This window comes from Ranitomeya imitator, chromosome 4 (assembly GCF_032444005.1).
Source record: "Ranitomeya imitator isolate aRanImi1 chromosome 4, aRanImi1.pri, whole genome shotgun sequence".
In the NCBI taxonomy this organism is placed as follows: Eukaryota; Metazoa; Chordata; class Amphibia; order Anura; family Dendrobatidae; genus Ranitomeya; species Ranitomeya imitator.
The window spans coordinates 355,377,009-355,402,804 of record NC_091285.1 but is presented as its reverse complement, the minus strand read 5'-3'; the positions used below and the strand labels follow the sequence as shown (position 1 = coordinate 355,402,804).

The 25,796-nt window shown below is 45.0% G+C and overlaps 1 protein-coding gene across 2 annotated transcripts in view; it reads right to left on the bottom strand.

The window, feature by feature from the left end:
* The window catches only part of LOC138676115 (chloride anion exchanger-like), a 149,448-nt gene that overhangs the window by 98,833 nt on the left and 24,819 nt on the right, over nt 1-25,796 (bottom strand). For both annotated transcript variants that reach the window (XM_069765043.1, XM_069765044.1), the window contains one exon: nt 21,256-21,408. In XM_069765043.1, coding sequence (XP_069621144.1) covers nt 21,256-21,408 — 153 coding nt within the window. The remainder of the gene's footprint in view (nt 1-21,255; nt 21,409-25,796) is intronic.

The following is a 25,796-nucleotide window of genomic DNA, read 5'->3' as shown; positions in this document are numbered from 1 at the left end:
GATCACCAGTAGCATAAAAGAATGTTTTGGGTGAATTTAGGTTGGGATGATGTCAACTGGACGGCTTTAAAACTGTGGTGAAATCCAGTCCTTGCTAAATTTTATCAGAGTCAGCTTGTCTGCATTCTCTGTAGTCAGCCATGTGCCTGTATCTGTGATGATCGCCCCAGCGGCACTGAAAACACACTCTGCCTCTGACACCACACTAGCAGCAGGGAAGGCCAGCACCTTCAAGGCATATAAGGATAGGTCTGGCCAACTGTGCAACTTGGATGCCCAGTAATTAAATGGAACTGAGGCATCAGGATGGTAGCAGGTATGGTCACTTAGATACTTGTTGATCATGTTGTTCAACTTCTGCCTCCTTGACATTGTTACAGGTCCACATAACCCTTGCTGATGAGCCACTTTACTGAATATGGCCCAGTTTGTGGACATTTTCCCCCCACCTCTTTTAGACCTGCTGGGCATGTCTCTCTCCATTAATGCATGCTGCTGCAAACAGCTGGTACCTCTGCTACCAGCACTGTCTGAGTCTGATGTTGTCATCAAATGATCGCCAACGGCCCTCTTGATAGATTCAATTGTGAAACCATTGGTGACTGCAACAGTAGCGAAGGAAATTTGTCTTTGTACCATTGGTCGAGAACGGTGGCCAACCAGATTAGGTTGCTGTTAAAAATGTTGATCATGCGTGGGTCTTGGGACAGACAATTAGACATGAATTGTTGCCATGTGTGCCGAGCTGCAATGAGGCAAATGTTCTGTGGCCCCAGAAGGAGGAACAATACCCATCCTCTCCTCACACTAACTTTCCTCCTCCACCTCCTCCTCTCCAGCCCACCCATGCTGGACAGACCTGAAGCTGGGGTTGGGAGTCCACTCTCAGTACCACATGGGTCCTCTCGGTACCACATAAAAAAATCCTTTTCCTCTTCATCTCCCTCCTCATCTTCATCATCCAACCTTGCCTCATCACAATAGTGGCTGGGCTGGGAAGGATCACCCAGTGTGAAATCTTGCTCCATATCTGTAATGATCTGGTGGTTTAAGAGCAACATGGGACGAGCTCTGAAGGAAGTGGTACCTGTACTGACCACAGTCCCTAAGCTCAACACAACACTAGAAGTAGCCGTGGGATGCTCCTGACACTCCCTAGGCACCTCGTCACAGCCTGAGAACTAACTACCCCTAAAGATAGAAACAGGAAAACTATCTTGCCTCAGAGAAAATCCCCAAAGGATAGATAGCCCCCCCACAAGTAATGACTGTGAGTGGAGAGGGAAAAGACATACACAGAATGAAACCAGGATGAGCACAGGAGGCCAGTCTAGCTAGATAGATAGGACAGGATGGAATACTGTGCGGTCAGTATAAAACACTACAAAAAATCCACACAGAGTTTACAAAAATCTCCACATCTGACTAAAGGTGTGGAGGGTAAATCTGCTTCCCAGAGCTTCCAGCTACACAGAATTAATTCATACTGACAAGCTGGACAAACATAGAAAGCACAGAACGGATAAGTCCACAACCTGTGGACAGAAAAGAGCAAGCAAGGACTTAGCTTTGCTGAACTGGTCAGGATAACAGAGAAATCCAAAGAGATGTGAATCCAACCAGGAACCATTGACAAGTGGCACTGGCTGAAGAGAGAGCCAGGCATAAATAGCCGAGCAGAAAGACAATCAGTGGAAGCAGCTGCAGACTGCTAAATCCAAGGAGCAGCTATACCACTTAAAACCACCGGAGGGAGCCCAAGAGCAGAACTCACAACAGTACCCCCCCCTTGAGGAGGGGTCACCGAACCCTCACCAGAGCCCCCAGGCCGATCAGGACGAGCCAAGTGAAAAGCACGAACCAAATCGGCTGCATGGACATCGGAGGCAACAACCCAAGAATTATCCTCCTGGCCATAACCCTTCCACTTGACAAGATACTGAAGCCTCCGCCTCGAAAAACGAGAATCCAAAATTTTCTCAACCTCATATTCCAACTCTCCCTCAACCAACATCGGGGCAGGAGGATCAACCGAGGGAACAACAGGCACCTCATATCTCCGCAACAAAGATCTATGGAAAACATTATGAATGGCAAAAGAGGCTGGAAGAGCCAAACGAAAAGACACCGGATTGATAATTTCAGAACTCTTATAAGGACCAATAAACCGAGGCTTAATCTTAGGAGAAGAAACCTTCATAGGAATATGACGAGAAGACAACCAAACCAAATCCCCCACACGAAGCCGGGGACCAGCACACCGACGGCGATTAGCAAAGCGTTGAGCCTTTTCCTGAGACAACGTCAAATTGTCCACCACATGAGTCCAAATCTGCTGCAGCCTGTCCACCACAGAATCCACACCAGGACAATCAGAAGGCTCAACCTGCCCCGAAGAAAAACGAGGATGAAAACCAAAATTACAAAAGAAAGGTGAAACCAAAGTAGCCGAACTAGCCCGATTATTAAGGGTAAACTCGGCCAACGGCAAGAAAGCCACCCAATCATCCTGATCAGCAGACACAAAGCATCTCAAATAGCTTTCCAAGGTCTGATTAGTTCGCTCAGTTTGGCCATTAGTCTGAGGATGAAACGCCGAAGAAAAAGACAAATCAATGCCCATCCTAGCACAAAAGGCCCGCCAAAACCTAGAGACAAACTGAGAACCTCTGTCAGACACAATATTCTCCGGAATGCCATGCAAACGAACCACATGCTGAAAAAATAATGGAACCAAATCCGAGGAGGAAGGCAACTTAGGCAAATGTACCAGATGGACCATTTTAGAGAACCGGTCACAAACAACCCAGATAACAGACATCTTCTGGGAAACAGGAAGATCTGAAATAAAATCCATGGAAATATGCGTCCAGGGCCTCTCAGGGACCGGCAAAGGCAAAAGCAACCCACTAGCGCGGGAACAGCAAGGCTTGGCCCGGGCGCAAGTCCCACAGGACTGCACAAAAGCACGCACATCGCGCGAGAGGGAAGGCCACCAAAAGGACCTAGCAACCAAATCTCAGGTACCAAAAATCCCAGGATGACCAGCCAACACTGAACAATGAACCTCAGAAATCACCTTACTTGTCCATCCATCAGGAACAAACAGCTTCCCCACTGGACAGCAGTCAGGCCTATCAGCCTGAAATTCCCGAAGCACCCGCCGCAAATCAGGGGAGATAGCAGGAAGAATCACCCCCTCCTTAAGAATGCCAACCGGCTCAAGGACTCCAGGAAAATCAGGCAAAAAACTCCTAGAGAGGGCATCAGCCTTAACATTCTTAGATCCCGGAAGATACGAGACCACAAAATCAAAACGGGAGAAAAACAGGGACCATCGAGCCTGTCTAGGATTCAGCCGCTTGGCCGACTCGAGGTAAATCAGATTCTTATGATCGGTCAGGACCACAACACGGTGTTTAGCTCCCTCAAGCCAATGTCGCCACTCCTCAAACGCCCACTTCATAGCCAACAACTCCCGATTGCGGACATCATAATTGCGTTCCGCAGGCGAAAACGTTCTGGAAAAAAAAGCACACGGTTTCATCAAAGAACCATCAGACTCCCTCTGAGACAAAACGGCCCCTGCCCCAATCTCAGAAGCGTCGACCTCAACCTGAAAAGGAAGAGAAACATCCGGCTGACGCAACGCAGGGGCAGAAGAAAATCAGCGTTTAAGCTCCCGAAAGGCCTCAACAGCCGCAGAGGACCAATTCGTCACATCAGCGCCTTTCTTCGTCAAATCAGTAAGGGGCTTAACCACACTGGAAAAGTTGGCAATGAAACGGCGATAGAAATTAGCAAAGCCCAAAAATTTTTGAAAGCTCTTCACAGATGTGGGTTGAATCCAGTCATGAATAGCTTGGACCTTAACAGTATCCATTTCCATAGACGAGGGAGAAAAAATAAAACCCAAAAAAGAGACCTTCTGAACTCCGAATAGACACTTAGACCCCTTCACAAATAAAGCATTATCACGAAGGATCTGGAACACCATCCTGACCTGCTTCACATGAGACTCCCAATCATCGGAAAAAATCAAAATATCATCCAAATATACAACCATGAATTTATCAAGATAATTGCGGAAAATATCATGCATGAAGGATTGGAACACAGATGGAGCATTAGAGAGCCCGAATGACATCACAAGGTATTCAAAATGGCCTTCGGGCGTATTAAATGCAGTTTTCCATTCGTCACCCTGTTTAATACGAACAAGATTATATGCCCCTCGGAGGTCAATCTTAGTAAACCAACTAGCCCCCTTAATCTGAGCAAACAAATCAGAAAGCAAAGGCAAGGGGTATTGGAATTTGACCGTGATCTTATTAAGAAGATGATAATCTATACAGGGTCTCAAGGAGCCATCCTTCTTAGCAACAAAAAAGAAACCCACTCCCAATGGTGACGAAGACGGCCGAATATGCCCCTTCTCCAAAGATTCCTTAACATAGCTCCGCATGGCGGCATGCTCTGGCACAGACAGATTGAAAAGTCGGCCCTTGGGGAACTTACAACCAGGAATCAAGTTAATAGCACAATCACAGTCCCTATGTGGAGGAAGGGAACTGGACTTGGGCTCATCAAATACATCCTGGAAATCCGACAAAAACTCAGGGACCTCAGAAGAGGGGGAAGAGGAAATTGACATCAAAGGAACGTCACTATGTACCCCTTGACAACCCCAACAAGTCACAGACATAGTTTTCCAATCCAGCACCGGATTATGTTCCTGTAACCATGGAAAACCCAGTACAACAACATCATGCAGGTTATGCAACACCAGAAAACGGCAATTTTCCTGATGTGCAGGAGCCATGTACATGGTCATCTGCGTCCAGTACTGAGGTTTATCCTTGGCCATTGGTGTAGCATCAATGCCCCTCAAAGGAAAAAGGCTCTGCAAAGGCTGCAAGGAAAAACCACAGCGCCTGGCGAATTCTAAGTCCATTAAGTTCAGGGCAGCGCCTGAATCCACAAATGACATGACAGAAAAGGACGACAATGAGCAAATCAGGGTCACAGATAAAAGAAATTTAGGCTGTACAGTACTAATGGTAACAGACCTAGCGACCCTCCTAGTACGTTTAGGGCAAACAGAAATAACGTGAGCAGAATCACCACAGTAAAAACACAGCCTATTCTGACGTCTGAATTCCTGCCGTTCTGTTCTAGTCAAAATCCTATCACATTGCATAGGTTCAGGACTCTGCTCAGAGGACACTGCCATATGGTGCATAGCTTTGCGCTCGCGCAGACGCCGATCAATCTGAATGGCTAGAGACATAGATTCACTCAAACCAGTAGGCGTAGGGAAGCCCACCATAACATCTTTAAGGGCTTCAGAAAGACCTTTTCTGAAAATAGCCGCCAGAGCATCCTCATTCCATTTAGTGAGCACAGACCATTTCCTAAATTTCTGGCAGTATAATTCTGCCGCTTCCTGACCTTGACACAGGGCCAACAGGGTTTTTTCTGCATGATCCACAGAATTAGGTTCGTCATACAATAATCCGAGCACTTGAAAAAATGCGTCTACATTCAGCAATGCCGGATCCCCTGATTCAAGGGAGAATGCCCTTTCCTGAGGGTCACCAGGCAGCAAGGATATGATGATTTTAACTTGCTGAATGGGATCACCAGAAGAACGGGGTTTCAAAGCAAAAAACAATTTGCAGTTATTCTTAAAGTTCAAAAACTTGGATCTGTCCCCAAAAAACAAATCAGGAGTAGGAATTCTAGGCTCCAAAGCCGGAGTCTGGACAACATAATCTTGGATACTCTGTACTCTTGCAGCAAGTTGATCCACACGAGAAAACAAACCCTGAACATCCATGCCAGAGCATAAATCCTGAACCACCCAGAGATCAATAGGAAAAAAAGACAGAACAGAGTTCAGAAAAAAAAATGGCTCAGAATTTTTTCCTTCTTTTGAGATGCATTTAATTCATTTTTGGCCACTTGTACTGTTATGATCTGGTGGTTTAAGAGCAACATGGGACGAGCTCTGAAGGAAGTGGTACCTGTACTGACCGCAGTCCCTAAGCTCAACACAACACTAGAAGGAGCCGTGGGATGCTCCTGACACTCCCTAGGCACCTCGTCACAGCCTGAGAACTAACTACCCCTAAAGATAGAAACAGGAAAACTATCTTGCCTCAGAGAAAATCCCCAAAGGATAGATAGCCCCCCACAAGTAATGACTGTGAGTGGAGAGGGAAAAGACATACACAGAATGAAACCAGGATGAGCACAGGAGGCAAGTCTAGCTAGATAGATAGGACAGGATGGAATACTGTGCGGTCAGTATAAAACACTACAAAAAATCCACACAGAGTTTACAAAAATCTCCACACCTGACTAAAGGTGTGGAGGGTAAATCTGCTTCCCAGAGCTTCCAGCTACACAGAATTAATTCATACTGACAAGCTGGACAAACATAGAAAGCACAGAACGGATAAGTCCACAACCTGTGGACAGAAAAGAGCAAGCAAGGACTTAGCTTTGCTGAACTGGTCAGGATAACAGGGAAATCCAAAGAGATGTGAATCCAACCAGGAACCATTGACAAGTGACACTGGCTGAAGAGAGAGCCAGGCATAAATAGCCGAGCAGAAAGACAATCAGTGGAAGCAGCTGCAGACTGCTAAATCCAAGGAGCAGCCATACCACTTAAAACCACCGGAGGGAGCCCAAGAGCAGAACTCACAAAAGTGCCACTTACAACCACCGGAGGGAGCCCAAGAGCGGAATTCACAACAATATCCTGCTGATAGGCACTCAAAGATTCCATGTTTAGATTATGCAGCGATTCTTTCAACGTACATAGCATGGGATGATAACACTGATAATAGCCTGATCACCACTCACAAGGTTGGTGCTGTACTAAAATTTATCAAGCACCTCACAAATGTCAGAGATCAACACCCACTCGACAGTTGCTATGTGTGATGGTGGGATATGTTATGAGGGTATCATTTTGTGCATATTTATATTTTACTGATTATTATGGTGTTCTTTTGTAGGATGAGTTATTTGCCAATTGATGAATTGCTGTTATTTGCCATCTGATATCAGCCCCCACAGTCCTGTACTGTTATCTCTCCACAGGATCAGTGAATAATGTTGTTTGCTAATATGCTAATGACATATTGAACTAGCTTGTTGAAATAATGAGCCCCTGAGACCCACCCCCTAACCTGTGAATGAGGAGAGGGACTTGTAAATATCAGGGAGGTGACACACAGATGAGTACTGTGTGGAATGTAAATGGGTTCACAGCATATCAGAGAGAAAGAAGAGTATATGGACTATGTTATCCTCTGTCTGTTGGATTGTTGGACTTCTATCCTGTTACTGAACTGCATTCGTGTTCTGGACTATTTTATCCTTTGTGTGGTGGATCGTATATGGACCTTTTGTATTTTTGCCTAAATAAAGGTCTTGGAATTGTTTACTATACTCTAGCTCTATTGATTGTATGGTACCAGACAAGGACCCTGTGACAACTGGTGGCAAGCGGTGGGATCAACAGAAAGTAACCAAATGGAGAACCACCCACAGAGTGAGTACAGAAATTGGACTGTATCCAGTTTACAAGAGAGTTCAGGCCCAGGTCTCTGGCTCTATCAGGGACTGACTAAAGAAGCCTTAATTGACCTACTGGTGGGTGCCAGCCCGGCCACCTCCTCCCAGATGTCGGAAGGATGAGCACAGGGATCCCCACCCCAAAAAGCCAGTGAGTGGTGTGGTACAAAGAAGAGATGGTGGTCCTGGGCCCAGGCGTCTCTTAGGAGTACAAGGAGGAGGCTGCTCACCGAGCACAGTGGAGACAAGAAGCAGTGGAGCTTGAAAGAGGGAGTAATGCAATGTGGAATGTAAACCCAACGATCCAGGAGCCTGTACGGATCACCCGGACAGAGTTTAAGCCATTTGATGAGGCTTCTGGAGATGTGGAGGGGTTCTTCAAGGACTTTGAGCAGCAGTGTGCTGTGATGGAGGTGCCCCACCCTGGCTGAATGTATTTGTTAGTGGGACTCCTGAATGGTAGCCTGGTGGAGGCTTACCGAACCATTGACTCACAGCAGAATCAGGATTATACCATTGTAAAGAAGACTATCCAGGATTACCATGCTATCACCCCAGACTCATATAGGGCCAAGTTCCGAGACCTCCCATGCACTACGGGGGATCGTTTAGGATGTATGCACATAAGATGTCTCAGGCATGTCGGAGATGGCTGGAAGCAGAAAACGCCTTTAGTGTGGAAGATGTTATACAGGCGTTCCTTATAGAACAATTTCTTGCCAAGTGCCCCGCAGAGGTACGGGAATGGGTCCAGGAGCGCACGCCATGCACCGTGGATAGAGCTGCAGCCCTGGCCGATGAAGCCCTTACTATCTGACCACAATGAAGGAGGCTTCTGGACAATGAAATACGGCCTTCTCCCGCACCCTGTCCCCCTCCGACTATATCGGCCCTTCCACCTAGTCGCAAGCCGATGACAATCACGCCTCACAATCCAAGGCCCCAACAGTTCCGACCACGACCTGGGGGTATCACAGAGAGGAGATGTTATGGGTGTGGGCAACCTGGACATTTGCAGTCTGGCTGTCCCTGAAGGCGTGGGTAGGATAAGTGATGTTCTAATTTGTGACTTTGTCCCACCCTCCTCCAGGTTCAGCCAGTGTGCCGTGACAGAAATGTATCATCCCTGTCCACAACTTCTTGTCCACATATCTGTTGTTAGGTGGACCTTCCCGGTTACGGCGTTGGTGAGAGCACATTTTAGATTATTTAACACATGCTGGTGTAACGCAGGGATGGCACATCGGGAAAAATAATGCCGGCTGAGAACAGAGTATCATGGGGCAGCCACAGTCTAGAGATCACGGAAGGACTGTGTCCCCACAAGCCTAAACAGCAACATCTCCACTGCTAGCAACTTAGCAATGTGCGCGTTTAGTATTTGTGCTTGTGGGTGCGTGGGTTGGTATTTATGCTTCCTTTCATAGATCTGGGGCATGGACAACTGGACGCTTGGCTGGGACAAACAAGTGGATGGGATTGTTGTGTCCTGTGTCTCTGCAGCCGCAGCTTGTGAGCATGAGGTATGAGCACCTGCTTCCTGGCCAACAGATTGGGAAGGAAAGATCACAGGCAACATGGCAGTGGCTTGACCCGCAGATGCTGATTTGGTACCACCGACTAGGGTGCTTGGCTGGTGGTGCTCTGGTTGCCTTTGCCCTGGCCTCTGCTCAGCTTCATATAGCAGATGCTCCAGATGACAATGTTTGGTTCAGAAGGACTATCCAAAAAAAATTCCAGACAGAGGATGAACGCTCCCTTGCCTTCACTTGGGGCACAGAGGGATTGCTCTTGGCAACTGTTGACAACCTTCGCACTCTGCTCAAACCAGTAACCCTTGGTGCCTTTGTTGGTGCTACATATCCACCTTCTTCCTCTGTGCTGCTGTGTTGGCTATGTGTACCAACGGTCCAGGTCTGATCAGTGAACTCATCATTGACCACCTCATCGTCCATACAAACAAGATGGCTAACCGCACTTCACAAGCTGGAGCACCCGTCCAGGTCCAGGGAACCAACTAGGACCATCGAAAGTTCAAAGTAAAAGAAGTGACAGCGCTCCATCCGGGTGTAATCCAAATCAGCAATTTTATTCAAGCCATAAAAACAGCAGACAGCAACGTTTCGACCCTGTGGGTCTTTATCAAGCATGTCTATCAGTACAAGGGGTCGGCTTTAAATAGTATCTGTGCCACACAGGGCACCAATCACTAGTAAGACGCCCCCCACCACATAATTAGCAGTATATAAAAATAGAAACACACATCAGACATATACCCATTAAAAATCTCCCCGTCCCGGTACTTAACATGTGTCCATAATGTAAATATCCCCCATATAAAGATATGAAAACAACACAATTCATCAGGGTTCCGGCTGTCAAACACAGGAGGCGTAGTCATCCTAGACCTGTCTTCCAATCATCACGCCACCACATGGAGCTGTAAATAGCATCTTGCCAATCATTACTGAGCTCTCATCGAGCCTCCCGATGCAATCGGAAGGGTCCCACATCCGGAAGTAACTTCACGACCAATAAGGGAACCTGTAACAGAATCATTACATCTCCGCATCATAGCTCAAATGGCTCCAGCCAACCAATCACCTCAGGCAGAGAAAGCAGGCGCATCACCGCTCGGACTCGCCCCCTCACGGGAACCAATCACGAGCCGAGAGCGCCACACGCCCATCGCCCGAAGTGTTCGGCGGCCGGACCAGAGTGTTACCATAGTGACCGCAATGCTACCACTCCATAGCTTATGCGTCCAGCAGCTGGCTACGCCAGGCGATGCAACAACGGGAGATGTACGCACAGGTCTCAGCCCAGATCAGAACCCCACATGTGATCGGGGAACCAATCAAAGGACCAGATCGCGGCACCCTCACCTCAGGCACCACACAGGATAAGCAATCATGTTGCCAGGACGACCGTAGTGTAGGCGTCATACGTGCAGTTACGGGATCAAATATATAATCTCAATAACCTCCATTATTCATTGATCTATAAATCCCAGGCGGGGGCATATCCTATAGGAGAGAGATACAATTGAGCAACAGTAAATTTCATCCACCATATTATCATAATGAGAACCCCAACTATATTAGAAAAATCATAATGAAAAATCAAAATTGTAATAACAACAATTAACTAGTACACTATCACCAATATGCAACAGTCGAGGGGCACAGGGGAAAGAGCCCAATCTGATCTAAACATATCATAGTCCACAATTCTCCCATCTTGTTGACCATCGACTGTGGCGAAAAGTACCTAAACAAAAAAAGGGGGGGTTATATCACACATAGCACAAAACATGATAAACCTGGGCAATGGAGACATTAAAAACAAACACCGACGACAATAGGTCCATAATCTTACCGAGCACAACCATGTAAATTAAACTCAATATTGAGGCCCTTAGGTTGTAATGACCCCAACATATAAATCCAACGGAGTTCCTTAGTCTTGAGAACCTGTAGTCTGTTGCCTCCCCTCCTAAGTATTGGTACACTATCGATCACCCTAAACCTAAGTTGATTCACTGAGTGTTTATTTTCAACAAAGTGTTTAGGCACTGGCAAATCCGTGAGCCCTGTTCTCACTGTACTCTTATGTTTATTAATGCGTGCCCTTACCTCCATGGTTGTTTCACCAACATAGGTGAGTCCACAGGGGCACACAATCATGTATATAACATAGCTTGAAGCACACGTATATCTCTCCTTGAGAAAAAAATTTTTCCCGGTGTGCGGGTGATGAAAAAACTCCCCCTTCAACATATTATTACAGCAAGAACAGCCCAAACAAGGAAAATTGCCATTTTTAACTGTACTTAGGGTACTTTGAATAGATTTTTTCGAGGTCCCAATATCTGACTTCACAAGTCTGTCTCTAAAATTACGTCCCCTTCTGAATGACATCATGGGGAACGACTCAAAACCAGAAACAGAAGGCAGACCACGTCGTAGCAAGGACCAGTGTCGTCTCAATATATTCCCAACACGATTGCTGGCTGGATTGATATTTTTGTGATATGGGAGGGGACTTCTTTGGAGTTGGAAGCCTTCCATGTGTCTTTGAATCAAATATACCCTGAATTACAATTTACTTTGACACAGTCTACCACACAGATACAATTTTTAGACACTTTGGTATATAGGTGTGGTAACAAACTAGAGACTGATATTTTCATCAAGGATACTGATAGGAATGGACTATTGGCCTTCGATAGTAATCACCCGAGAAAAATGGTTGGTTCCCTGCCGTGGAGCCAGCTTTTGAGAGTGAGGCGCATTGTGTCAGATGAGGAACGGGTTGATAGAAGGCTCAGTGAAATGTGCAATAAGTTCATTTCTAGGGGGTATCCAGCAAGGGAAGTAACGAGGTATAAGAATAAGGCCAGTAGTTGTTCCAGGTCGAGTATTCGGAACAAGACTCGAGCCGAGTCAACTAATGACAGGATTCCTTTTGTATCTACTTACAATCCAGCCAGCAATCGTGTTGGGAATATATTGAGACGACATTGGTCCTTGCTACGACGTGGTCTGCCTTCTGTTTCTGGTTTTGAGTCGTTCCCCATGATGTCATTCAGAAGGGGACGTAATTTTAGAGACAGACTTGTGAAGTCAGATATTGGGACCTCGAAAAAATCTATTCAAAGTACCCTAAGTACAGTTAAAAATGGCAATTTTCCTTGTTTGGGCAGTTCTTGCTGTAATAATATGTTGAAGGGGGAGTTTTTTCATCACCCGCACACCGGGAAAAAATTTTTTCTCAAGGAGAGATATACGTGTGCTTCAAGCTATGTTATATACATGATTGTGTGCCCCTGTGGACTCACCTATGTTGGTGAAACAACCATGGAGGTAAGGGAACGCATTAATAAACATAAGAGTACAGTGAGAACAGGGCTCACGGATTTGCCAGTGCCTAAACACTTTGTTGAAAATAAACACTCAGTGAATCAACTTAGGTTTAGGGTGATCGATAGTGTACCAATACTTAGGAGGGGAGGCAACAGACTACAGGTTCTCAAGACCAAGGAACTCCGTTGGATTTATACGTTGGGGTCATTACAACCTAAGGGCCTCAATATTGAGTTTAATTTACATGGTTGTGCTCGGTAAGATTATGGACCTATTGTCGTCGGTGTTTGTTTTTAATGTCTCCATTGCCCAGGTTTATCATGTTTTGTGCTATGTGTGATATAACCCCCCCTTTTTTTGTTTAGGTACTTTTCGCCACAGTCGATGGTCAACAAGATGGGAGAATTGTGGACTATGATATGTTTAGATCAGATTGGGCTCTTTCCCCTGTGCCCCTCGACTGTTGCATATTGGTGATAGTGTACTAGTTAATTGTTGTTATTACAATTTTGATTTCTCATTATGATTTTTCTAATATAGTTGGGGTTCTCATTATGATAATATGGTGGATGAAATTTACTGTTGCTCAATTGTATCTCTCTCCTATAGGATATGCCCCCGCCTGGGATTTATAGATCAATGAATAATGGAGGTTATTGAGATTATATATTTGATCCCGTAACTGCACGTATGACGCCTACACTACGGTCGTCCTGGCAACATGATTGCTTATCCTGTGTGGTGCCTGAGGTGAGGGTGCCGCGATCTGGTCCTTTGATTGGTTCCCCGATCACATGTGGGGTTCTGATCTGGGCTGAGACCTGTGCGTACATCTCCCGTCGTTGCATCGCCTGGCGTAGCCGGCTGCTGGACGCATAAGCTATGGAGCGGTAGCGTTGCGGTCACTATGGTAACACTCTGGTCCGGCCGCCGAACACTTCGGGCGATGGGCGTGTGGCGTTCTCGGCTCGTGATTGGTTCCCGTGAGGGGGCGAGTTCGAGCGGTGATGCGCCTGCGTTCTCTGCCTGAGGTGATTGGTTGGCTGGAGCCGTTTGAGCTATGATGCGGAGATGTAATGATTCTGTTACAGGTTCCCTTATTGGTCGTGAAGTTACCGTACTTCCGGATGTGGGACCCTTCCGATTGCACCGGGAGGCTCGATGAGAGCTCAGTAATGATTGGCAAGATGCTATTTACAGCTCCATGTGGTGGCGTGATGATTGGAAGACAGGTCTAAGATGACTACGCCTCCTGTGTTTGACAGCCGGAACCCTGATGAATTGTGTTGTTTTCATATCTTTATATGGGGGATATTTACATTATGGACACATGTTAAGTACCGGGACGGGGAGATTTTTAATGGGTATATGTCTGATGTGTGTTTCACCTCATCGTCCATGTCATCCTCCTTCTGTGCTGATATTGTCGGCTGGCCAGATGGCAACTATGTCTAATCATCATCATCAGCCCCCACCTCTTGAGCCGATATTTGATGGGCTGAAAGTGTCTTTCTTCTGTACTTGGGTTTTCAAATATTTGGCCATGAACAGACGATACCTCCTCACATTCCTCTTCAATGTTGCGCATTGAGAGGACAGAGGCAACCAAAGGATCATATGTACCAAACAGATCATCGGATTGGCCAAGTATGGGGTCAAATGTTTCCTGTGACTGCTGAGGGGGGAGGAAGTAGGAACAGGTTGAGGATTGGATGACCCAGGGTTCTGTGTATTGACAGTAGACTGTGTGGTTGTGGAGGATTGGGTGCTACCAGAAAATTTCATTGAGGCCTTATATGCCATCCAAGGCAGTATCTGCTCTTGCTCTTCTGGCTTCCAGACATGTTTACGTTCCAGACCAGGAATTTTCGCCAGGAACATAGATGCATCAACCTTCTTCTGTCTCCCAGACTCAGTGCCTGATCGGGCACCACTGACAACCCCACACCCACGTCCACGTCCGTGTCCCTTCACAACAGGCTTTTTGGGAATTTGTTTTTTTTGTGACATAGTTGCAGATGTTCAGATACAGATATTGTGAAACAAGGAGCAGTTCGTGCTTTATGGAAGGTAGCACTACAGCCTAGTACTGCTTTGTGTTTTACAAAGCAGTAAAACACAGGACTGTCTGCAATGTAAAAAAAATTGACCTGAGTTTAACGCCGAATATTTTGCTCACCTGTCACAGAAGACAACGGAGCTGGCTGCTTGTCAGTTGTGCAGTAACGTGCATGCTATTCAGTGTGCAAACAGCACCGTAAAGGCAAAAAAAATGTACCTGAGTTTAACGCCGAATATTTTGCTCACCAGTCACAGAAGACAACGGAGCAGGCTGCTTATCAGTTGTGCAGTAACGTGCATGCTATTTGGTGTGCAAACAGCACCGCAAAGGCAAAAAAATTTACCTGAGTTTAACGCTGAATATTTTGCTCACCTGTCACAACAGAAGACAATGGAGCTGGCTGCTTGTCAGTTGTGCAGTACCGTGCATGCTATTTGGTGTGCAAACAGCACCATAAAGGCAAAAAAATTTGCCTGCGGGGGTAAATGTGACTCCAAAAATAGCTGGGAAAACTGTAACTACTCCCTGACCTTATACAGTACTTTCAGCAAGAGCTGAGATATTGAGGTACTATGTATGTACTGTAACTCTCCTGCCTGTCTCCCTGTACGACTACAGTCAAGTACTACTAGAATAGCTCTCACAAGAGCTTTTGTGTTTTTTTTAGATGATTTCTGGACGATTTCCAAAAGCACAAATCTCCCTAGCAGCTGCTCACACTCTCCCTACGCTAGCACTAGCTGTGTTCCGGATGCAATGTGCAGAAAATGGCACTGGCAGGGCTTTTATAGAGCCCATGACTCATAGCCTACTATGATGACTCATCTATGATGCTGCACAGCTAGCCAATCACAGTAATGCCGCCCACAACTTAGAAGGCTGTGGCATTACTGTGATTGGCTAATGCTGGGCGAGAGATACAAATATTTTAGTAGTGAAATAGTCGCTAGGATTTGAGTACCACGAGTACCGCATTACTTGCCGAGTACCGAATCCTAACGAATATACTTGCTCATCCCTAGTCAGGGATGAAAGGGCCAAGTATATGGTCTGTTTGTAAAATGTGCCAATGCTTTTGTAGCATTTTTCTTAGAGGGAAATGAGCTGAATTGAAAGTAGTTATAAAGTAACTTGCAAACTCATATGCCTCTTTTTTATTGTCCTGGGATCTGGGTTCCAAACATTGTTGCTGTGTGAACTCCCTTTTCCTGTGGTAGGCGAGCTCGATGAAGCTTTTATGGTAGCACTGGTTAGTAAATCACTCTCTAAAAGTATCAGCTTGTTGATCAAAATTTCTGCAATTGCACCAAACCCACTGATATTGGTTGTAAAGAATGCTTGTTAGCCATTTCTTGGAGTAACTACTAGAGAAATGGATGTAACCATTCATAACTACTTCCTTAAAATTAGTTTTGATGATGATGGAGTTCTCCTGATGGGAGATATTTAAATGTAAAAAAATAATGGAATCCTTGCCAATAGTCAGGGTGAATCAAATGCCCCAATTGTTTACTTTTTTGCCAAGTTGTTCCATCTATTGCTAGTCAAATCTCAACCTCCTCACGTATCACCTATGATCCATACCCATCACATTCGCTAGTCTGGATGTCTTTCTATCAAAACTTAAATCTTAGTATCCATATTTCTGAACCTAAATCTGTATTCTCTCATCAGATCACCACCTAAACCCCCGTATCCTTTTTTGATTTTGTTTTCTTTTTCTTCTAGTCTATGAGGCCTATGCATTTATTACAGTGTTACAATCCATTCGATTTGCACTGATTCTCTAGATATAATGTTCTGCTGTTTAATGTACTTCATGCCAATATAATTGGAAGACACAGATATGAATGAAATATTTTCAAAGGTTTATTGTATAGCATATGTAATTAATTTACTTACACTACATTTTTGTCAAGTAACTTTTTATGACTTACCCTTTATTTTTTTATTTATTGTACATCCCCTCCCCCCACAGTTCTCATGAAGATCTGAATGCAAGGCTGAAAAAGTTCAATAACCTTTATGATTGTATCAATAAAAGGAACTCTATTTCACTTTTTATCCACTTGAGTGTGGAGTTTGTTCATTGCTACATACGGGCTGGATATCCTACTTGCGCACCAAATTTTCTACTAGGTGTGCCGCATATTACTCTCTATCATTAAAGATTTATGAACCTTTGATAAATGATAAAGGATTGGTTTACTGGGGTCTGTAATGGTGTGACAACACCGCGTTCATTGTTAATTATGAGACTTATTATTCAATAGGCCCAGGGACATGAACTATTGTTTATATGAGTCTGAACATAAACTTCTATTGCAGATTGAACTGTGGTTTGATGATTTGTTGAATGGCTGCTGATTACCTATTGTATCAGCCCCTACAGCTTAATGTTCTGCTATCCTTGAGGGACAAAGACGCAGGTGGATTCATAACTGGCTTAGTGATCGGACCCAAAGAGTGGTCTTAAATGGCTGCACATCCAGTTGGAAGAATGTCTCAAGTGGGGTACCACAGGGTTCTGTCCTGGGCCCTGTATTGTTCAACATCTTTATCAATGATTTAGATGAAGGAATTGAGGGTACACTAATTAAATTTGCTGATGACACAAAGCTAGGAGGGATTGCTAAAACTACAGAAGAGAGAGAGAGGATTCAAAAAGATATAAATAAACTGGAGCAGTGGGCAGCAACTAACAAAATGTTTTTTAACAAGGAAAAATGCAAAGTACTACATCTGGGCAATCAAAATGAAAAAAGCATATACAAAATGGGAGGAATAGGGCTAAGCAACAGCGCATGTGAAAAAGACTTGGGTATACTAATAGATCATAAACTGAACATGAGTCAACAGTGTGATGCAGCAGCAAAAATGGCAAATGCAATTCTGGGATGAATTAACAGAAGCATACAGTCTAGATCATGAGAAGTCATTATTGCTCTCTACTCCTCTTTGGTCAGACCTCATCTGGAATACTGTGTCCAGTTTTGGGCACCATATTTTTAAAAAGACATCAACAAACTGGAGCAAGTTCAGAGAAGAGCGACCAGAATGGTTACCGGTCTGCAAACCATGTCCTATGAGGAACGGTTACAGGATTTGGGAATGTTTAACTTGCAAAAAAGAAGACTGAGAGGAGACTTAATAGCTTTCTACAAATATCTGAAGGGCTGTCACATTGTGGAAGGATCATGTTTATTCTCATTTTTACAAGGAAAGACTAGAAGCAATGGGATGAAAGTGAATGGGAGGAGACATAGAATAGATAAAAAAACTTTTTGAGCGTTAGGATGATCAATGAGTGGAACAGGCTCACACGAGAGGTGGTGAGTTCTCCTTCCATGGAAGTCTTCAAACAGAGGCTGGACAGACATCAGTCTGGGATGATTTAGTGAATTCTGCTTTGAGCAGGGCGTTGGACCAGATGACCGTCCGCAAGTAGTCCTCTTCTGAGTCCAATGCCACCTCAGAGATTCCCTTTCCATCTTAACCAAACAGGAGGAAGTAAGTCATATATCCTGTGGTTCGATGTACTCAATTATTATATATCCACACCAGTTCAGGAACATATTCAGGCCACCGGGCCTTTCGCTCTTCTTCTAGAGTTCTTAGCATATGCATTAGCATACGATTAAATCATTCACAATCGCCATTACCCTGAGGGTGGTATGGAGTAGTATGAGACTTTTCGATCTGGTATAGGCGATAGAGCTCATCCATGACTCTTCCTAAAAAACAGGCTCCCTGATCAGATTGAATCCTCTTCAGACAGCCATAGGGTTGGATGAAGTACTTGCAGATTGAGTATGCAGCGGACTCTGCGGTCTGGTCTCGAGTTGGAGTCACCATGGCAAACTTTGTAAAGTGATCCACCATCCCTAAGCAATGCTGGCCTGATGGCTTGGCCAATGGTCAGATAGTCTATTGTCAAGAGTTCTAGAGGAGCGGAGGTTAGGATGGACTGGACGGGAGCTCTCTGCTCCGGTGGCTTAGTCAGTTCACATGTTCGACATGTTCGACAGGCCTCTTCCACTTTTGTTTTCAACTGGGGGTAGTAAATGAACTGTTGTAACCATTGGAAGGTTTTATCTGGACCAAAGTGGGCTCCTTGCTCGTGTGCAGTAACGGCAAACTCGGGTAACAACGCTGTCAGGATTATGACTTTCCAGGTCACACTCAGCTCAGTCCACAATTGTGCTTTCGGATACAGTAGGCTGTTCTTCATCCGAAGCTGTTCCCACTGCTGAAAGATTCGTAACACCTCTGGAGTCAGAGTACTTCTTTCTGCTGAGCTGGGGAGTCTTTGAGCAGCCACACACTGTCTCAACAATGCCAGTTCACTATCTTCCTGATGAAGTTTAACCCACTCATCCTGGGATCATCCTAGTATGCCTTCCTGGGCCAATGTGTGTATTTGCTCCTGCATTGCATCACCATCCTGGCGGGTCTCAGAAACTTTGGGATTTCTTCATCTTCCAGCTCTGCATTTCTGTCCCACTCTGGTTTAGTACTTCTACACCTAGACAGGGCATCAGCATGAGTGTTTTCTGCTCTCCTCTTATTGGCAATTTTATAGCGAAAGTTCGCCATTCTGGCCACCCATCGTTGTTCCAGAGCCTCCAGTCTCGCATTCTCCAGGTGCGCTAGCGGTTTGTTGTCAGTGCGCACTAATACTTTGGAACCAGATAGATATACCGCAAATCTCTCTGTCATAGCCCACACCAATGCCAGCAGCTCCAAATTAAAGGAGCTGTAGTTTTCCAGATTGCATTCAGAATCATGAAGGGACCGGCTAGCATACGCGATCACATTTTTTCTCCCGTCCTGCATCTCTGACAACACAGCTCCCAGTCCCAGCAGACTCCCGTCGGTGTGGACAGTAAACGGTTGTGAGAAATCTGCATAAGCCAAGACAGGCACTTCTGTGAGTGCTCTCTTTAGATTCTGAAGCGCCTATTCTTGGGACTCCTTCCAGCAGTTTTTTGCTCCGGAAGGTACCTTTGTCAACAGCACCAGTAAAGGCTTTGCCCATCGAGTGAAGTTCTTCACAAAGCATCTGTAATATCCGGTCAGTCCCAGGAATTCCCGAACATCCTTTATGGTCTCTGGAGTGGGCCAGTCTTGAATCACAGCAATCTTTTCTCTGGTGGGCTCTACTGTTTAGCGGAAATGACTTGGCGCAAGTACTTAATCTGTGTGCGAAACAAATGGCTTTTTTGGGGCTTCACTTTTAGTCCGTGTCTCTGAAGGCAGACCAACACTTGTTCTAAACGCTGCAGATGTTACTCAAATGACGCCGCATAGACTATAATGTCGTCCAGGTAGATGAGCGTGGATTCAAAATTCAAGTCTCCTAGGCACCTTTCCATGAGACGTTGAAAAGTCCCAGAAGCGTTGGCTAAGCAGACAGGTATGGGATATTGCTGTTTTTTTTATTTTGCATCTTTTACAGGAGAATGAGAGCTTCACTTTGAATTGAGAGTACAATAAAGATGTTAAAACCTGTGTGTTTCTTTCTTTCATTAAAATATTTTATTCTTAATGTGTGTGTGTATTTTTAACACTTTCCTACTATTGGATTAATAATGGAGAGGTGTCTTATTGACACCTCTCCATTATTAACCAGGCTTAATGTCACCTTACAATAGCAAGGTGACATTAACCCCTTATTACCCCATATGCCAATGCCACAGGGCAGTGGAAAGAGAGAGGCTCAGTGCCAGGATAGCCTTTTCTGGGGTTACTGGGGGCAGATGTTTCTAGCCAGGGGGGCAATAACCATGATCCCTCTCTAGGATATTAATATCTGCCCTCAGTCACTGGCTTTCCCTCTCTGGTGGAGAAAATTGCGCTGGAGCCCACGCCAGTTTTTTCCGTGAGTTAACCCTTTAATTTAACACCTACAGTTCCCAAATTTTACACACAAACACTTCTAACATTATTAGTGAGGGATATATAAAAATCTAACGGATATGAAATGGTTTACTGTATGTAAACCATGTCTCATATCCTGTTGGGTTCCATAATGATTTAGCAAAAGCCGACAATTGAATTACAGACAATTCTGCTATCTAGCTCACTGACACATTATATATATATATATATATAATGTGTATTCATTTATTTTAGCTACTCTATTCTAACCTGTCAGTGTGATTTTACATTACACCACACTGAATTGCCAGCTTTTCTATAGGGCACCGGTGCGTATTTCTCAGAAGTCACACTGGTGGTCCATGTGGTCTGCGAGTTTTTCTCGCTCCCATAGACTTGCATTGTCTTATTTCGGGCTTAATACGGTGACAATCGCAGCATGCTGCGATTTCTCTCGCACGTATAATACGGCCGAGAAAACAACGGATGATAGGAGCTGCCCCATAGATTAACATTGGAACGAATGCTATGCGATTTATTATCGCATAGCACTCATCCGTATTACGGTCTAGTGTGACTCCGGCCTAATATTCTCCAAGGCACATTCTATAGAGACATTAGGCCAATAAATAATGCAGAATGCTTTTAGATCTGAAGACTCCAGAATTATAAATGCAGCTCTGAAGAAAAGTACAGGCTATAACTCAGTTTACTAAAACAATGCAATGTGTTTAAAGTCACTGCATTTAATGTAGGTTAATCCTATATAAAAATTTGTACAAAAGTGCTGAAATATTAACAAAATCTTTAAATGTAAGAATTGTATTATAATTTAATTTTAATGAAGAGATTCCTTACCATTATAACTTCAATAGGGATTGGTACAGGAATCTTGGATTTATATCGATCATTGATTTCCTTTACTGCAAATACTACAACCATTATAATGATGGATGTCACAAGATCCGCAATATTTGTCTTTGTAATATTCGTAAATATACCTTCTAAAGTCTGTGGAAAAAAAACACAGTTATTTACACCATAGGGATCAGTCTATGTAAAAAGTGTATCTTTTAAATCAGCATGTTTGACGGGTTTTCACAGTCATATTCACTTTAGAAAATGTCCTTTGTGCTTTATTGCAGGTAGTAAAGATTAGAATTTAGGTGCAAACTTAGAACTGCTTGGCCACCTCGATCTCTAGATTAAAAAATTCTATTGGCTGCTTGAAATTAGAATAAAGGGTCTATATTTCTTTAGAAAAATGATTATACTTGTGTTAATATGCTATAACTGGTAGTGCAGCAACCAAATACCAGGCACCAGGCTACTAGAGATGAGGGGTGTTCGAGTCGAACTGTTCGCCAATCTCAAATTCGAGCTGTTTTGGGCAGTGTTCGAGTCGTTCGACGAACCCGAACAATTTGTTTAAAATTCGGCTGTTCGAGTTTCAGTTCGATAACTGTTCGTTCAGCAAAAACCTCGCTTGATTTGCACATTAAAACTGTTTATCATTGTTAATAGACTGTTTCAGTGTATAGTGGGCAGGGGGGTGGGGGATAGATCTTTTTTTCTTTCCCGCATTTACAGTGGGGCGGTGCAGTCTCTCAGCCTATCAGCAGTGCGCACACACACAGCAATGTGCTTGTGATGCACACAAGCAAGGGCATGTGTCATTGGTTGTGTATGCCCTAGAAGAACCAGCCATTTGCCCCGTCGCCACCATTTCCTCACTGCTGCAGCTTAGTGTTAGACGGCACCGCTGCTGCTGTGGCCGCTATACAGACAAAGAGTGTTTTTTTGGAGCAAATTGTCAGAGAGATAGGTTTAGGGAGTCGGGAGGAGTCGGGACTAGTTGTAATATCAGCCCTTTTCAGGGTAGGTTACAGCAATTCATAGCACTGTTTGCCAAGCAGGTCTGTGCCAGTGCTGTGCAAGTGTTTGTCACAGCATTTGGTGTAATCTAGCTCAGCCAATCCTTTTGGGCTAGTAGCATTGTCTGATAGTCATCTGATTAGCCCTCCTGTGAAACTAACTACAACGCCTGTGTATCTCTATTTTCACTGCATCTAATCCAGTTAATAGTTTAGGGCCTAGGAGCAGTGTCTGCACGTCAGCAGAGTAGCCCGCCTGTGAAACAAACTAAACCGCCTGTGTATCTCTATTTTCACTGCATCTAATCCTGTTATTAGTTTAGGGCCAAGGAGCAGTGTCTGCACGTCAGCAGAGTAGCCCGCCTGTGAAACAAACTATACCGCCTGTGTATCTCTATTTTCACTGCATCTAATCCAGTTATTAGTTTAGGGCCTAGAAGCAGTGTCTGCACGTCAGCAGAGTAGCCCGCCTGTGAAACAAACTATACCACCTGTGTATCTCAATTTTCACTGCATCTAATCCTGTTATTAGTTTAGGGCCTAGGAGCAGTGTCTGCACGTCAGCAGAGTAGCCCGCCTGTGAAACAAACTATACCACCAGTGTATCTCTATTTTCACTGTATCTAATCCAGTTAATAGTTTAGGGCCTAGGAGCAGTGTCTGCATGTCAGCAGAGTAGCCCGCCTGTGAAACAAACTATACCACCTGTGTATCTCAATTTTCACGGCATCTAATCCAGTTATTAGTTTTGGACCTAGTACCACAGTTTGGCCACTCAGTTCTGCTTGGTTTTCATCCATCGGTTGTTGTGCCAACAACTACAGATACAGAGTTGCCAATTAGTTAAGCACTAAAATGAGTGGCAAAAGGCCTGCCGCTGGTGGAAAGGGGAATAGGCGTGTTGGAAAGGGAAAAAAAGGTTGTGTCCGTGGGGTAGGTGGTAAAGCAACAGTAACATCTACAGAAGAAAGACCATCTTCCAGCCAAAGTAAGATGTCTACTTCTTTTCATGGACAATCTGATATGATCCCTTTCTTACGACCATCGCTACAAGCATCGCCAAAAATTCCAGATGAGGCACAAAAACAGCAGGTGCTTGAACGGATATCAAGTGCTCGTTCAAGTGGGCTCTCTTCTGTTATGAACAGGTAATTCAGAACCTCAATGGACATAGAAGTACAGAGCACACAAAGTGACCTGACAATTACCAAAAACAAAGCACGAGCTCTGAGACGTGGGAACTCTGCTGACCGCAATTCCTAATCCTAACACACCACACTAGAGGTAGCCGTGGATTGCGCCTAACGCTCCCTATGCAACTCGGCACAGCCTGAGAAACTAACTAGCCCTGAAGATAGAAAAATAAAGCCTAACTTGCCTCAGAGAAATTCCCCAAAGGAAAAGGCAGCCCCCCACATATAATGACTGTGAGTAAGATGAAAATACAAACACAGAGATGAAATAGATTTAGCAAAGTGAGGCCCGACTTACTGAATAGACCGAGGATAGGAAAGATAGCTTTGCGGTCAACACAAAAACCTACAAACAACCACGCAGAGGGGCAAAAAGACCCTCCGCACCGACTAACGGTACGGAGGTGCTCCCTCTGCGTCTCAGAGCTTCCAGCAAGCAAGAAAAACCAATATAGCAAGCTGGACAGAAAAAATAGCAAACAAAAAATAACACAAGCAAAACTTAGCTTATGCAGGATAGACAGGCCACAGGAACGATCCAGGAGGAAGCAAGACCAATACTAGAACATTGACTGGAGGCCAGGATCAAAGCACCAGGTGGAGTTAAATAGAGCAGCACCTAACGACTTAACCTCATCACCTGAGGAAGGAAACTCAGAAGCCGCAGTACCACTCTCGACCACAGGAGGGAGCTTGGCCACAGAATTCACAACAGTACCCCCCCCTTGAGGAGGGGTCACCGAACCCTCACCAGAGCCCCCAGGCCGACCAGGATGAGCCACATGAAAGGCACGAACCAGATCGGCAGCATGGACATCAGAGGCAAAGACCCAGGAATTATCCTCCTGACCATAACCCTTCCACTTAACCAGATACTGGAGTTTCCGTCTCGAAACACGAGAATCCAAAATCTTCTCCACTATATACACCAATTCCCCTTCAACCAAAACCGGAGCAGGAGGATCAATAGATGGAACCACAGGTGCCACGTATCTCCGCAACAATGACCTATGGAACACGTTATGGATGGAAAAAGAAGCTGGAAGAGTCAAACGAAAAGACACAGGATTAAGAACCTCAGAAATCCTATATGGACCAATGAAACGAGGCTTAAATTTAGGAGAGGAAACCTTCATAGGAATATAACGAGATGACAACCAAACCAAATCCCCAACACGAAGTCGGGGACCCACACAGCGCCTGCGGTTAGCAAAACGTTGAGCCTTCTCCTGGGACAAGGTCAGATTGTCCACTACATGAGTCCAAATCTGCTGCAACCTATCCACCACAGTATCCACACCAGGACAGTCCGAAGACTCAACCAGCCCTGAAGAGAAATGAGGGTGGAACCCAGAATTGCAGAAAAACGGCGAAACCAAAGTAGCCGAGCTGGCCCGATTATTAAGGGCGAACTCAGCCAAAGGCAAAAAGGACACCCAATCATCCTGATCAGCAGAAACAAAACATCTCAGATATATTTCCAAGGTCTGATTGGTTCGTTCAGTCTGGCCATTTGTCTGAGGATGGAAAGCCGAGGAAAAAGACAAATCAATGCCCATCCTAGCACAAAAGGCTCGCCAAAACCTCGAAACAAACTGGGAACCTCTGTCAGAAACGATGTTCTCTGGAATACCATGTAAACGAACCACATGCTGGAAAAACAACGGCACCAAATCAGAGGAGGAAGGCAATTTAGACAAGGGCACCAAATGGACCATCTTAGAGAAGCGATCACAAACCACCCAAATGACCGACATTCTTTGAGAGACGGGGAGATCCGAAATAAAATCCATAGAGATATGTGTCCAAGGCCTCTTCGGGACCGGCAAGGGCAAAAGCAACCCACTGGCACGAGAACAGCAGGGCTTAGCCCGAGCACAAATCCCACAGAACTGCACAAAAGAACGCACATCCCGCAACAGAGACGGCCACCAAAAGGATCTAGCCACCAAATCTCTGGTACCAAAGATTCCAGGATGACCAGCCAACACCGAACAATGAACCTCAGAGATAACTTTATTCGTCCACCTATCAGGGACAAACAGTTTCTCCGCTGGGCAACGGTCAGGTTTATTAGCCTGAAATTTTTGCAGCACCCGCCGCAAATCAGGGGAGATGGCAGACAAAATTACCCCCTCTTTGAGAATTCCCGCCGGCTCAGGCAAACCCGGAGAATCGGGCACAAAATTCCTAGACAGGGCATCCGCCTTCACATTTTTAGAGCCCGGAAGGTACGAAACCACAAAGTCAAAATGGGAGAAAAACAGCGACCAACGAGCCTGTCTAGGATTCAACCGTTTGGCAGACTCGAGATAAGTCAAGTTTTTGTGAT